The sequence below is a fragment of the Aspergillus niger genome (assembly GCF_000002855.4).
Source record: "Aspergillus niger supercontig An08".
NCBI classification, from domain to species: Eukaryota; Fungi; Ascomycota; class Eurotiomycetes; order Eurotiales; family Aspergillaceae; genus Aspergillus; species Aspergillus niger.
Window position 1 is genome coordinate 1,333,530 of NT_166524.1, and position 14,274 is coordinate 1,347,803.

General features: G+C 52.5%; 9 protein-coding genes across 9 annotated transcripts; 4 read left to right on the forward strand and 5 right to left on the reverse strand.

Annotated features, from left to right (window-relative positions):
* Positions 1-4: 4 nt before the first annotated feature.
* On the forward strand, positions 5-543 carry An08g05550 (hypothetical protein; the record flags this gene model as incomplete). The annotated part of the gene is made up of 2 exons (XM_059749072.1): positions 5-244; positions 343-543. 2 exons carry the CDS (start codon positions 5-7, stop codon positions 541-543), a joined length of 441 nt encoding a protein of 146 aa, XP_059604050.1.
* Positions 544-891: 348 nt separating this feature from the next.
* On the forward strand, positions 892-1,597 carry An08g05560 (uncharacterized protein; the record flags this gene model as incomplete). The annotated part of the gene is made up of 2 exons (XM_059749073.1): positions 892-1,030; positions 1,089-1,597. The coding sequence occupies 2 exons, from the start codon at positions 892-894 to the stop codon at positions 1,595-1,597; spliced, it is 648 nt and encodes a 215-aa protein (XP_059604051.1).
* Positions 1,598-1,776: 179 nt separating this feature from the next.
* Positions 1,777-4,971, reverse strand: An08g05570 (uncharacterized protein; the record flags this gene model as incomplete). The annotated part of the gene is made up of 2 exons (XM_001392637.3): positions 1,777-2,505; positions 2,581-4,971. 2 exons carry the CDS (start codon positions 4,969-4,971, stop codon positions 1,777-1,779), a joined length of 3,120 nt encoding a protein of 1,039 aa, XP_001392674.1.
* Positions 4,972-5,026: 55 nt separating this feature from the next.
* An08g05580 (uncharacterized protein) lies at positions 5,027-7,109 on the forward strand (the record flags this gene model as incomplete). The annotated part of the gene is made up of 7 exons (XM_059749074.1): positions 5,027-5,098; positions 5,155-5,331; positions 5,687-5,752; positions 5,911-5,997; positions 6,066-6,188; positions 6,251-6,970; positions 7,038-7,109. The coding sequence occupies 7 exons, from the start codon at positions 5,027-5,029 to the stop codon at positions 7,107-7,109; spliced, it is 1,317 nt and encodes a 438-aa protein (XP_059604052.1).
* Positions 7,110-7,490: 381 nt separating this feature from the next.
* On the reverse strand, positions 7,491-8,602 carry An08g05590 (uncharacterized protein; the record flags this gene model as incomplete). Its single annotated transcript, XM_001392639.3, has 4 exons — positions 7,491-7,837; positions 7,920-8,103; positions 8,193-8,338; positions 8,434-8,602. 4 exons carry the CDS (start codon positions 8,600-8,602, stop codon positions 7,491-7,493), a joined length of 846 nt encoding a protein of 281 aa, XP_001392676.1.
* Positions 8,603-8,797: 195 nt separating this feature from the next.
* On the reverse strand, positions 8,798-9,400 carry An08g05600 (hypothetical protein; the record flags this gene model as incomplete). Its single annotated transcript, XM_059749075.1, has 3 exons — positions 8,798-9,008; positions 9,178-9,225; positions 9,330-9,400. 3 exons carry the CDS (start codon positions 9,398-9,400, stop codon positions 8,798-8,800), a joined length of 330 nt encoding a protein of 109 aa, XP_059604053.1.
* A 280-nt stretch (positions 9,401-9,680) lies between these two features.
* Positions 9,681-12,634, reverse strand: niaD (nitrate reductase (NADPH) niaD-Aspergillus niger; the record flags this gene model as incomplete). The annotated part of the gene is made up of 7 exons (XM_001392641.3): positions 9,681-10,570; positions 10,625-11,248; positions 11,300-11,523; positions 11,575-11,810; positions 11,863-12,121; positions 12,178-12,277; positions 12,364-12,634. The coding sequence occupies 7 exons, from the start codon at positions 12,632-12,634 to the stop codon at positions 9,681-9,683; spliced, it is 2,604 nt and encodes an 867-aa protein (XP_001392678.1).
* A 98-nt stretch (positions 12,635-12,732) lies between these two features.
* An08g05620 (hypothetical protein) lies at positions 12,733-13,024 on the forward strand (the record flags this gene model as incomplete). The annotated part of the gene is made up of 3 exons (XM_059749076.1): positions 12,733-12,782; positions 12,858-12,921; positions 12,959-13,024. The coding sequence occupies 3 exons, from the start codon at positions 12,733-12,735 to the stop codon at positions 13,022-13,024; spliced, it is 180 nt and encodes a 59-aa protein (XP_059604054.1).
* Positions 13,025-13,390: 366 nt separating this feature from the next.
* On the reverse strand, positions 13,391-14,266 carry An08g05630 (hypothetical protein; the record flags this gene model as incomplete). The annotated part of the gene is made up of 4 exons (XM_059749077.1): positions 13,391-13,540; positions 13,633-13,693; positions 13,735-13,826; positions 14,042-14,266. The coding sequence occupies 4 exons, from the start codon at positions 14,264-14,266 to the stop codon at positions 13,391-13,393; spliced, it is 528 nt and encodes a 175-aa protein (XP_059604055.1).
* Between the last annotated feature and the right edge of the window lie 8 nt (positions 14,267-14,274).

Below are 14,274 nucleotides of genomic sequence, written 5' to 3' on the forward strand. Positions count from 1 at the left end.
CAGAATGACGGGAAACGAGGGCAAACATCGCAACCTCAGGAGCCGAGAGCAGGGAGACGGGCAGCGAGGACCTCTGATAACGCAAGAGGGAGGGGATTGCAGAGGTTGCGATGATCCGCCGAAACCGAAGTGGCGGAAGAGGAAGAGTCACGGTGGAGTTGACGATGACTTGATCTGCCTTTTGGAAGACTGGCTCCGAGTGGGTAAGTTGTTTTTGGGCGTGGGGAACCAGAGGGAAAAAGAGGTGATATATATATATATTTAGTACTATAGACGATAAGACAGCAAGACTGACCGGGGATAATGAGCGATGAAATTTAACAGGGTATCTGAAACGACTAGAGGATTAATCGGGCGCAAGTAGAGAAAGAAGAGCAAGCAGTTAGTAGTAGACGTGAGGGGGAGAGAAATGCGGAAGAGGAGAAAAAGACGAGACAGAAAGAGAGAAGATGCGGAGGCAACGCTTTCGATTCCATCATCGCCGACCCTCAAATCAGTTTCACTGCCCAACTCTATATCTGCTATTCTCCCCCTCCATTGTAACCTTACACCTGCAGAATTATTTCCTGCAACTTTTCAGATAATTTCACTAAAATCCCGCCATTCCCGGTGGAGACAACGCAGCTTGCTTGGAAACATCCTGCAAGAGCCCATCACCCGCTAACTCGAGTTCCTGCACCCGCTCGGCCTCTTCCGTCCAAAACTTTTTTTTTCTCTTCTGCAGCTCTTAAAAGGTCAACGAACAACGCATCCCACCCCCGCCACGTTGTCGCTTGATTAAATTCCTGCCCAATACACCGCTTCTTACCCTCCGCGACCGGAGTCGATTACAAGAAATAAGAAAAAGAAAGCAGATCTCATAGACAACTACTTCAAATCGCCCGACCAACCATGGCCCCGAAACGCTCCCGCGACGATACCACCACCGCCGACGAGAAGCGGGAAACCACTAGCGATGCCCCCGTGAAGAAGAGAAAGGGTTTCAGCGTTGGCCCTGCAAACCTCCCAGAAGGAACATACCGTCGCAAGAGTGAGACCTTTATTTCCCCTACCCCTCCCTCAAATCCAAGACCTAGAGAGCTAACTAGAGAACCCAAATATAGCCCAAAAAATCAAAAATGACCTAATCCAAAAAGCCAAAGTCAAAAAGGCTTACGCCAAAGTTCGCGCCGCCGAGCTTGCCGCCGCTCCATCCAGACCTATCTACACCGACGATGCCCAGAATCAAGACGAGGATAACAAGCGCGCGGACCCGGCCCCGGCATCGTTGGAACTTCACCCGGACCGACAGGCTATGCTAGACCAGCCTGCGCCAGAGCCGGAGCCTACTCCTGCTAGACCGCAGCGTGGGGAGAAGCGCAATGCGAAGGGTCGTCGTGAGAGAAAGCCCAAGCCCTCGGCGTTTGCTCGGGAGATGGAAATTGCGGAGCAGCGGAGGAAGGAGGCTGAGAAGCGTAGGGAGGAGCGCGAGTTCAGGCAGAAGGATCGCGAGGCGATGGCGCGTGCGAAACGGCCGGATCAGACGGGGAAGAGGAGATTGGGGAGAGAGAGTAAGGTGTTGTTGGGTCGGGTGGAACGCATGGTTGGGAAGGCATAAGATGATGATGATGCTGGATGGCAGGGCAGTTTCAACGTTGATTGCGATGGTGTTCAAAACTTTGAATATGATACCCACTAGGTAGTAATGGCTACGATTTTTGATCTTCTTTATAGGGATTGGGCTGCTACTACTGTCAAGATGATTTGTAGATTTCTTTCGTGAAGATGAAGATCGATCTAGGCGGATGGTTTGTGCCCGTTGCCATTCCGCGGCTTTCTGAAGCATGCAAACTCTCCTTTGGTCCTCTCTCTCAAGCGCTTTAGGATGCCTCTCATTTCCCCCAGCTCGGACTGAAGCCGCGCACGTGCCTCGTGGGTGGTCCGCCGATCCAGCTCAACATAGATCTGACTTTGTATCGCGGATGCTTCATCGGTCGAAAACTGGGACATGGTCTGCGCGATGAACTCGGTATCCAGTGTGGCCTGCATGAGGGCTGGCAGACTGTACGAGGACCGAGAACTAAAGGCGTTCAGAAGCGATGTCGACACTTGGGTCAGCAAATACGTAAGAACGACGGAGAGTAATGAAGACTGCGCGGCGGATGAGGAGCGGCTCGGCACAGCCGTCAACGTTGAAGGGATGGTAGTGGTGATCTCCGTGTGTACCAGCACCAGGTCCAGCATGGTAGTGTAGACGTATGGACGGACTTGATCCGGGCGGGCCGATGCCGGTTCCCAGTCGGGGGCAGTGATGCTGTTGACAATTGTCGTGTTCAACGCATTGATCGTCGGCTTAGTGTATGACTGGAACAATCGGTCGTCGATCTGGTTGAGCACATCGCGGACGGTCTTGGCCTCCTCGGTCAACCGGACCGAGAATGAGTTCTCAAAGTTGGCAACCAGCTGCGGGACGAGATCGGCCTGGAATGCTTTGATGTTCGACAAAGTCAAGAGGATGCGCACATTCTATAGACGCATTAGCCAATGAACTACCAGCATATCGGAGTGTCGAGAAAGAAAAAAACAAGACAAACTACTTACTCTATTCCGAGAATCGACCGCATCCGCGATGAGTAGCGATGGAGATGTATCAAATTGGTTTCGTGTCGCCGTGGAGCCGGCTGCGATCCATTCATCCTCATCTTCCGACGATGTAGGATGCTCCGCATTCTCAACCAGGCCACTCAGAGCTTTGTAGACGCTAGACACAAACTGAGTGCGAACCATCTGTAGTAGTTTGGCAGGAGGCTGGGTCACAACATCTACAGAACCAGATCTTGCCATGGCCTCCGGAATGTAGAGGATCTTCTGCATACCCGCGATGATTGCGTTCTCAAAGGCAACAAATAGACCAGGCATCTTGGTCAGATCTCTCTTCTCCGGGTCCCGAGTCCAGTCTTCCAGCATCTTACAAATTTCGGCGTCCTTTCCCCAAGCTGCGCATGCCACACGTACTGAGCGTTCGCGTGCTACACTCACAAGGGATTTGAGAAGATCACGGGTGTTAGTACTGTGCATCACAGGCTCCAAGGCGGCCATCTCGCTAGCCGCTGTGCCAATGAGCACTAGACACTGACTGAGATAGTGAATGCCGCTAAGAGAATTTGAAAATGGTGGCCAGAAGGCATAATCTTCCCAATGTTCCCCGCGCTTCGGTGTAGGGAAGGGCATGTTCTTCGGATCAAGCTTGAATCGCGATTCCGTTGGGGTCACACCCCGACTCCCAGGGCTGCTAGGACTGGCGGTGGAGATGGGCGAGGTGAGGAGGGATACATCGTCCACAGGGGGGTCGGCGAACAGTGAGAGAACGCTCTCGCGGATGAGATTGAGCAGCTCGACGACACCCTTTTGCAGCTCCCTAGCATCGTTGGAAGAGAGCCGATGGTGTTTGCGACTTTCTCCCTCGAACCCAGCGGGAAGGAGCTTTTGCCTGCTGCCGTCGATGAAGGATTGTGCTACTTCCCAGAAATCGAAAACCTCGCCAAGAAGACCTCCTTCAGAGGACAACAGTCTGCTCAGATAGGTATGTATACATTCCCAGAGCTCGATCACTTGGTCGCTATCGCGCATGGTTTGAGTGTCCAGAGCGCCGTCGCGTGGTGCCAACCGCAGATATGATGCCACCGTCTGAGGCGTCGGTTTCTCCCCACTAGCTAGTCGACGCCTCAGGATTTCTATCTCGACCTTGCAACGGTCACAGAAGGCCGTGATTTTCTTCTTCAAAAAGTCGTAGCGACTGAGAAGCCAGACCCAGATAGGATTGTCCTCGACCCCTAGCTCTAGGAGAGCACCGATGAGCTCCATGTGCTCTTCTACGGGACCTGTAGCAGTAACAGTGGTCGAGGTAGTAGGCGCATCGCTGAGGCGCCTCCACAGGTCGCGTTTGAACGCTTGAATTTGTGAATCAACATCGATCCACATTCTCCCCATAGCCAGAATAACATGAGCCTCTTCGTCCGTCAATGGCTGACCCTTGCTCGTTGCGGTATCGGCAATATCCCTAGCAGTCTTGGAGAGGGCCCTCGCTTTTCGGTACTGCTCAAAGACAGAGTCATAGTCTCTCTGCTTAATGGACTTGGAAAGATGACCGCCTATTTCGTAGATATCTCTATGTTTTTCCATAGTGTCGACGACCGACTTGAGCACCTGCTCTCTTTCGCGACCTCCCAATGCCGGACCCCACACCTCCTCTGCTTTGACAGATGCCTCAAGCAACGGAACACGAATACCCTTCATGCCGTATTCACTCTCTTTCGTTAGAGCGTTCTTGCCGGGACCTACATCGGAAAGGGCCGACGTGGCTATACTCTGTTTGCTTCCCGAGAGGCTGCGCAAATGACCAACCGACCGGCGGTTGGCATGAGGGCTCAAATACTCCTCTTTCTTGCCCTGATTCCTCATTTCCGTATATACACTGTCGATAGTCGCTTTGGCTCGAACGAATCGTTCGAAGTTCGCTTCGACGAGGACTTTCAGCGACGCGGATTTCTGATCAATTGATTGAGAGAGGATGTTGAGACCTTCGAGAAGGGACCGTATCGACGCATCGGAATGGACTTGGGAAAGGAAGAGCGCCGGGGAGAAGGAGGTCGATGAGAGCAGGAAACGATTCCGCAGGCGGCTTTCCTCGTCTAGAGACAAGCCTCGCATTTTGAGAATCTTAAGCACACTGTCCCCCGTTCCCAGGGGATCAGGCTCATCCATCTTCACGAGGTTCTCCCGACCATTGTTCGCTTTGAAGGAGCCTAAAGTGACCCCCTTCCGCGTGCTATTGTTGCGCTCCAGAGCAAAGTATCGGGATTTCTCCGAGCGCGAGCCGCGACGTTCTAAAGCTTCGTCTTCGGAATGGTCGCTTTCATCCAGCTCAGCGGGCCATTCTTCGGGGAAAGCCGAGGGCAAGTTATAGTAACTGGCCACGTCGACGTCAGCCATGTTTGGGGGGGTTGGGTGGGTGTCTGGGAAATCGGCGATAACGGAGGTTGTTATTATGGGGAGAGCGATTAAGCACGGAGGGGAGGGATTAGGGAGGCCACATGCAGGAAAATGCGCAGCAGCAAGGGTGGGGAAGATGGGGGGTGGGTTCAAAATTAGGGTGTTAACTATAGAAAAGGATAGGCACAGCCAGGACAGGCAGTTCGGAGGGAACGTTTGGGACGTTGGGTTAGCTTGGGAGTTATCAGATCAAGCACGGGAAGCAAGACTAGAGCCGGTGGACTGACGGTAACTCGCAAGTCTGTCTTTTGTTCGGTCGGTCCGGGAGCGGCGGTGCCGAGAATCACTGGATGGATTAAAGTGCCTTTCTTCGCCGCGACTTGCTCTCTTCGTTCCCGCACAAGCAAACCCGCCGCCGCCTTTTCCACCTCTCTCTCTCTCCTCTCCTCTCTTCCCTTTTCTTCCTCACTCTCCTCTCTTCCTCCTCACCACACCCCAATTCCTTCTTTTTATTTACACCCTTGACCGTTTGACGTCGATCTCGGGGACTTTTTCACAATGATTGCCGCCAGGAACTTTGTCGCTCCCGCCCGTCAATGCTTGCGGACAACACGTGTGTCCCCTCGCATTGCCTCGCCCTTCTCGCAGGTAATCTACCGACCGCTTTCCTCGACAACATGGCCTGGAAGGAATCTCGATCTAACTGCACTTTTAGCTCCGCACTTACTCCGCCGCTGCCGATGAGCGCGTCGCTAAGTTCAAGGGTCAGAAGGATACTGATGTATGTCGCGTCCCGGGCAACGCCTGAAACATTTTTTTGCTTCCATCCTTTGGTCCGGTAGCTTCCGCCGCAACCTGCGACAACGGCCTGTATTCGACAGCTCTTCCGAAGGATGGATCATTTCTGAATGGCGTTGTTGACATTATGTGTCCTGATAGGGAAAATACACTGTTACTCTGATCGAGGGTGATGGTATCGGTCCCGAGATCTCCCAGTCGGTGAAGGATATCTTCGCTGCCGCAAACGTACGCCTCCCGCTACTTCCGATCGCCTCTAGTATACAAATCAGCGATGCTAAATTACCTGTGTGCAGGCCCCTATCAAGTGGGAGCCCGTCGATGTTACTCCCATCCTGAAGGACGGCAAGACCGCCATCCCCGACGACGCCATCAAGAGCGTCCAGAAGAACTACGTTGCGCTCAAGGGTCCTCTTGCTGTATGTCCATGCTTCCTAGACTGTTTTGCGATAAGTCTTTCTCTAAACGCTTTGTCACATAGACCCCCGTCGGCAAGGGACACGTCTCTCTGAACCTGACCCTCCGTCGTACTTTCAACCTCTTCGCCAACGTCCGTCCCTGCCGCTCCGTTGCCGGTTACAAGACCCCCTACGACAATGTCGACACCGTCCTGATCCGTGAGAACACCGAGGGTGAATACTCCGGCATTGAGCACGTCGTCGTCGACGGTGTTGTCCAGAGCATCAAGCTCATCACCAAGGAGGCCTCCGAGAGAGTGCTCCGCTTCGCCTTCCAGTACGCTCGTTCCATCAACAAGAAGAAGGTCCGTGTCGTGCACAAGGCCACCATCATGAAGATGTCCGACGGTCTCTTCCTCAACCTTGCTCGTGACATTGCCAAGGAGTTCCCCGACGTCGAGTTCGATGCTGAGCTGCTGGACAACTCGTGCCTGAAGATCGTTACCGACCCCACCCCCTACAACGACAAGGTCCTTGTCATGCCCAACCTGTATGGTGACATTCTGTCCGATATGTGCGCCGGTCTGATCGGTGGTCTTGGTCTGACCCCCTCCGGTAACATTGGTGACGAGTGCTCCATCTTCGAGGCTGTCCACGGTTCCGCCCCCGACATTGCTGGCAAGGGTCTTGCCAACCCCACTGCTCTGCTTCTGAGCAGTATCATGATGCTTCAGCACATGGGTCTGAATGAGCACGCCACTCGTATCCAGAAGGCTACTTTCGACACCCTCGCCGAAGGAAAGGTAAGCTAGCATTTTATCAAAGTGACGGTACCATTGCGAGACACGATGCTAACAATTGCGATTTTAGGCCCTCACCGGTGACTTGGGTGGTTCCGCCAAGACCCACGAGTATGCTGAGGCCATCATGAAGCGTCTGTAAGGGATTGGAACATGCCTGTACTATTCCCCTAAATTGTTTCCTTTTTAGCCTGTGAATGACTCTAGACCCAAATATGTAGTGATCTATTGTATGTGCTCCCATGTATTTAGATGCCATCTATGTTGTTTTACTTCCTATCTCGGATTTCCTATTCTCCAACTGTCGTCGTTGGAGATAGAAAGATACAAGCCAATGGCTTGATCAACGGAGTATGCATAGCGTACCGTCCGGCAAAAGAACAATGGATGGTAGAACAAAGAAGGAGAAAAGTAATCATACAAACAAAGCCCCACCAAAACGCCTATTTCTCCCAAGGTATCATTAGCGACGTATTTGTTACAGACAGAGCCAACGAACGTCAGCAGAAAGCACATATCAATATCAAGGCTGACGCCGTCGACCCCTCCGAGTTCCCGTGCCTGCTGTACCTCTGCCCTTCTGCTTCGTCCTCGATGTCTGGGCACGCGTACTTCGCGTCGTAGGCGAGCCCCCCTCCGCTTCCTCATCGACCTCACTATCATCCTTCGCAGCGTCCGAACCATCTTCATCGCCTTCTTCATTTGCGCCTGTCTCCTCGCCAGAATCCGCTTCTTCCTCCGCAGCTCCGGATCCCTTCGCCGGCGGTTCGACCTCCACATGAAGACGCGACGAACGCGTCCCTCGTCCCGCTGGACGCCCGCCACGACCTGACTTCCGTCCTCGTGATGGCGCGGGGGAAGAGCGAGGTTCTGTATGAGATGAATCGATTGCGATTAGTACGCTTTCCCCAACAACCAGTTGACAACCAAGGCAGAGATATTATATACGCACCGTCCGTATCAGCCACCGTGCTCCCCCTCCTCGATCCCGCATGCGTGCTAGGATCAGGAGATGCGGTTCCTTCCATCGCCAGCCGCCGTTCGAACATCAATTCTCCGTATTCATCCTGGGGTAATTCGAACGGGCAGTAGAATTCCTTTGAGTCCTCGGCGGTGTCTGTTATCAATGAATCTTCCTGCTCATTCCGTAATATTAGATGAATGTTAGCACGAGCCAGAATCCAAAGGACGTAATCTCCATGGATGAGAGAGGGCATCAACCCACCCGTTCATCCAAAGCCGGAAGATTGTATAATGTCCCCAGCTTCTTCCATATCCCCGGTATCCGTGTGTGTTCTGCGTGCGCGGGCGCATAGCCTTGGCTTTTCATGAACTCCGAAATCGCGATCATACGGAAGTGCTTGTGCATGCCTTTTGAAAGAGAAAGAGGGCCGCGTTAGCGTCACACTGCTCCGATGATAGTGTTTCCCCTGCGCGCGCGGGGAGAAGGGTTGCGGTCAACGTACCGACAGGCTTCCATTTTATAATCCCCTTCAATAACGCGGTCTCTTGCTCGTCCGTCCAGGGATCTGTCACTGGGTCGTAATCCGCGGTTGTTGGCTGGTCAGTGGTGCTTGCGGACGGCTCGGCATTCTCGCTTTGGGGGGTAAGTTTGGCTTTCTTGCGCGGGGGCATGGCGATTGATTGGTGCGTAAAGAGAGACTTTGTGTGTAGAGGTGGATAAGGTAAATAATGTTATTTCTGAGGGGACGGAGGGGAGAGCTCTCGTCCGCGGGTTGGTTGAACCGCGGCGAATTCCTGCCGCTTCGGTTTCCCGAACAAGCGGTGGTCCGGGCGTTGGACGGGGAGAGGCACTAGTCTGGTTCGGGTTTAGTGAGGCGTGATCTCGCGCTGCCAACGCGTCGTCTGGTGGTTGTCACTTGAGATTCCCACGAGGTTTTGGTGGGCTGTGTTCGAGTAAGAACGATGAATACGGGAGACTCCACTGTTGGCCCGCTGTATGGTCATGATCTGTGGATGATTGACAGGTTTATCTGGCGGTTCCTGCATCCATTGAAGCTGTTGCCGTGGGAGAAGTTGTCTGCTCCATACTACTAACCATATGCTGAAAGACGTCATTAATAGGGTCGGATTGCGAATTGCTTCAAGTGCCTTTTCGAGTGCGATTCAGAAATACGGCAGGGAATTGTTTTAGAATAAAGTACGATGAACGTACGAAACCTCCGTTATATCTTCGAAGGATTCCCTACGCTCGCTCTCCGCTGAATGGAATCTTGGTGTGCGCCACGACGTTGAACCTGTCAGTCGTCGGATGAGTGAAACAAAACTTCTACCTCTATTCGCTGCTTACGCGGTATAGAACGTGTCCAAGGTTCTTTGAAACGTCGGGTATAGCATTTACATCCAGAAAAGCGCCAGCGACTGTCTCCGTGTGGCCCGTTTGGAGATGAAGTGACTATAGTGCGACGCCATTTAGTTGACAGTCGCTTTCCTTATAAAGCAGGACCGACTACTTGTCTTAAATGACTGACGTGAGTAAACGAATGAGACGATTCTGACACTGGTAGACGATCCTACGTCTGACTCGCGCATATTGCAGGCGCACTTCGAGCCCAATTTTAGCCTTCAAATTTGAAAAACATCACAGTTCGTACATATTTCTTGTGGAATTAGCGTTCTTATATACATCTAACAATGTCGTCTTCCTATACTAGTGACGAAGGCTATTTCCAGTACTGAGGAGGCGCTTCCCTTAGAAGAAATGAAGGTCCGACTCCGCCCATCCTTGCTCCAGAAGGATCTTCCTGGCGGACTTTTCCATGGCCTCTGGACCACAGATAAGCACCATGCTCTTGCCATCGGGAATGGCGTGCTCCTTCAGCAGGTCTTCTGATATACGTCCACGGCGTCCAGTCCAACTGTCCGGAGCCTTGGTTAAAGTGTGTACCACCTTACACTTCTTGCTATCCAACGCTTCATAGGCGTCCAGATCGGCGCGGCAGAGGATGTCCTCTTCCTGTCTATTGCCATCCAGGACCACGCATGACGTAGGGTCCTGCTTGTCCTGCATCACCGCACGTAGCACTTGGAAGATTGGCGTGATACCAGTTCCACCGCAAATCATCTTAAAAGAACTAACATGGCGCTCTTTCCCGCTCACCAAGATCTTGCCGTTCCCAAGGTACTCAAACCTACCAGTGGGACCCTTGCAGTCGATTTCTGATCCCAACGCGAGCTTCTCTAAGGCCATGGTCATCTTGCCACCTTTGACTGTGGGCGTGTCGAAGTAGATCTTGACCAGCAGGTCCATGGTGCCTTCCTGGTTGGTATCGGAGATAGGGGTGTATGAGCGGATGATGACTTCTTTGCTGGTAGGGTCGGCGACCTTGATCATGAGATGCTGGCCAATGGGCAGACCCAGGGTTTGTTTGTCGTGTTGGAGCTGGAAAGTGAAAATCCGCGTGTCCCAGGACACGTCCGTCCTCTTTACAAGTGTTGCCTTTGTCCATGATTTCGACTGAAGGAATGTTGCACGAGGTTCATCCGATTGTGGTGCGTTGTCGTTCTTGAGCGCTTCCAAGGACGCCTTATCCATGGTTCCGATATGGTAATCGGGCATCATGGCTTTGGCTGTTTCGCTATCTGTGGGTGTGTCAGCATTCTAATTTCCATTGTTCGAAGGTCCCTAGGACGTACGGATTGCCAAAAATTCCTCAGAAACGTCGATGCCAGCAGACGAGATGATACTCTGAGCTCCTCCCGGATGGCCCTCCAGGAATGCCGTGCCGTCGTACACTTCACCGTTCACGATGAACCAGGGCTTCTCATCGCTTGAGTTCTTCTTGAATTCTTGAAGGTCGATAATCCGGTTCACGCCCTCTTTCTTCATGTTGATCTCCTTCTCAGGCTCAGGCTCTGTCGGTTCCTCTCCTGCTTGTCGTTCTCCCCAGTAACCATTGACCAGATCACCCCCGGCCTTTTTGACGCGCTCCATCCATCCGCCGGGCCCAGTAGGATCTGTTGGGTGCTCGAACCTGAGAGTCCCGTTCTCCTTCGTGATGGTGACCCGGAACCAAGGATTGTTCATCATGCCCAGAACAGACCAATACATATCGCGTGGTTGGAGAGCCAAGGCCTCATCCATGGCTCGCACGAGAATGGCATCTGTATTTTCTAGCTCAGGAATGGCGATATCCAGCGACCAGAAGCACCAGCAGAAACAAGTCTCGCGCCAGGACATGTCCACTCTACCACCAAACAAGTCCCCTTCAAAGTCACGATACTTGTCTTCGGCATATGAGATGTTGGCCAATCGCCAGGCTAAAAACATGTTAGCTCTGCCTCAACACATTTGCGCAATGATCGTCGTACATTTGCCTTTGTCTAAAGATATTTCGACTCTCGTAATCCTCCGACCGCCTCCTGCATAGGCATATCCTTTCACGTTGTACGACGGGCCTGCCGACGCAAGATCCAGCACCTCCTTATGCTCGGGGTATACAACAGAAGAGTTCACGTTAAGATCATAAATCGCATATCGGTCGTCGCGCCACCAAGTTGGGTCACTGGACGACATTTCAGGCGAAACCATTGTCCTGGATAACAGTTAGACAACGTACTCTTGTGGTCGGATAGGCAAGTCTCACGGTAATACTCGGTTGTCATAGATGTGGTACCAGTTATCACTGGGCGCATCAGTGAGAATGAGCTTCTTCAGCCATTTGACACTTCGGCCACCGATCTGGCCGGGTACGACAGCCCTCAAGGGACGGCCGTGATCAGGACGGAGATCCTCGCCATTCATTTTGTGGGCCAGCATGATTCCCCTATTGGGATCCATGGCCCAATTGAGTTTGATCGATGTCCCGTAATACCCGTTTGGCTGAAAGCAAACTGTCAGGGCACTGCATGCATGGATGGATAAGGTAACTTACCAGCTTATCAGCTCCCTCCATGCAGACATACTTGGCTTTCCTCAAAGGCTTCGCACTCCGTAGGATATCTGCCATCATTGGGCCAGTCCAGAGAGCCGTCGACAGGCCGGCAGAACCCCATGAGAAACCTTTGGTCTTCCTGACCACATTCTGCTCCTTCCGTCTGTTTCCCGCACAGACGAGAGTGATTGGTGCTGTGATCTGATCGTATTGCTGCAAAATGTCCCGGAAGTTGAGGACAAGCGGCTTCTCCACCAGGCTGCATATCCATTGTCAGATGATGACGCGATGTTTGAGGAAATCGAGATTCCTTACCCTTCGATGCTAATCTCCCAATTGGGGATATCTTCGTCCTTCACCAATGGTACCGGGCCATGATTTCTCACATAGAACAGTTCCGGGGAAGTCAAGAAGCCTATTGGCAGGTGAGCATCGCTACGAATACAAGGAAGTTTGCGCCGAGTTCAAAAAGAGCGGGGCGGCAGGAAAGACGTTGAGTACCTTCGTCGTACAGCGCCGTGAGTGGAGGCTCGACATTGAAGGGATGAACACCGGTCAGTCTGATAAGGCGAGGGTCGCGCGGAACATGATAATCGGGGGTTGGCTTGTCTATACTGAGGACCTCGGTTGGCTCTTTTGACGGGGGCGGCAGAGGAATGTCTGAAAGTTCCACGGCAGGCAACTCCTCCTGGTGGACCTTGATCGGACCCGACTTGAGGGTGACCCCTTGAGCGGTGAAAGGCTCTGTCAGCACCTCAGTGACAGTCGCCATGGTATGTGTTTATGTGGTTCAATGGCCTCGAGGTGCCAAATAAGGCATGAGACAATATCAGGGATGAAGACGAGTATAGCTTAGGACCGATACAGAGCATGCAGAAGGCAGATGAGAGGAGCAAGACACTCATCCGGGGAAGATCAGGGTTAGCTACGGGAAAATTAATCGCTCAAAAACCAGATGACAGATGAACCCTCAAAACTGCCGGCTTTTGGATTAGCTCAACGGGGTGTGACCAGCAACGGCCGGGATCTGGTACTAAGTCCACGGAGAAGAAACAGGAGGTATTCCACCTGGTTTGAGATCTATTTTGGGGGGGAGGGCGTGAGTGAGGGCCAACATTCGGCCGGAGAGATTTCCGCGGGAGCCGGTGGATTCGAACAATGAGTTAACTAACAAGCAGAGATATGTAATAGTAATACTCCGTACTCTCCAGCAGGTCTAGTCATGGCCTGGTGTGTCCTCCTGTCGGGTAGACAGGGAGAACACGGGCTTCTCATTCGAACATTCCTACCGGGAATGTGGGAACTTGAGACCTGGTCCCGAAAAAAAAAAGTATAAAAAACCAGGCATGAAAAAAAAAACTGGAAACAAGCCTCTCCCGAGCAGCAAGCAGACTCACTAAACTAAACTCGATACTAGTGACAATTTGTGCTGTAATGGCAAAACAAGCCCCAGGAGGACAGCGGCCAGATCCACTTTAGTTTCCAAAGGGCTCCACCGCCGATTAATTGCCCATTAAATGCAGCAGGATTACGAAGTCTCCAGTTGACCGTGATTAATCGTGTATTCACGGTATCGGGGATTATTGAGCAAGTAATATTGCCTGGGACTGTTGAGCTTTTTGCCGCAGTGGGGGCGAGCAGGAAAAGATGGAAGAAAAGAAATGGTCCCATCGGCCGACTACTAGTCAGTCAGGAGTCAGTAGTCAGTGAGTGGACGTCTAGAACAACTGGTAGTAAGTGAGTAGTAAGCCGTTAGTATGTAGCATGCACCTGCTGCTGGAAACCCAACGCATCCTCAAACCATCCATCGAATTCCCTCACAATGATGTGACTCCAGCAACTGCAAGGAGCTCCAGTCTCTTCATTTCCCACCCGCATCTCTGGTACGTATACTTCCGATTGCGGCCAATCAGACGCTTATCAGGAACCGATAAGGAAGTCGCGATAAGCAACAGCCTCAATGCCTTCGTTTCTCCATCGCATCTCCGCGGAGTCGTGCTCGCTCGCTCGATTCATGCAGCCACTCCCCAATTACCGATCGAACCCATCGCATTCCCGGTTCTTATCCGTCTTTCCCCCTCTCCACGAACGGTGGCTCCTCTATGATCTGCATGGCGGGTCAAGAGGTCCCTGATTACAGTACGATCGAGCATGGACCCCCCCTCTCTCAACCGATTACCTCAGAGGTCATAGTCACCCCTCCAGTCAAGTCCCACGGAGAAACACAATCCAAACGCCCTATCGAACGTAACTCCGCGCAGTTATCGTTCGCCTCTCGGCGAGATAGATACAATGATGGTGGTTTGTTGCCTATGGCTGTGTAGCGCAACTCCGGTGCCGCTCGGGTTCCCTTTCCCCTGTGGCACAAACAAAACCGCGCTGGATTCCTCTTGGCCACAGTCATCGACGTAG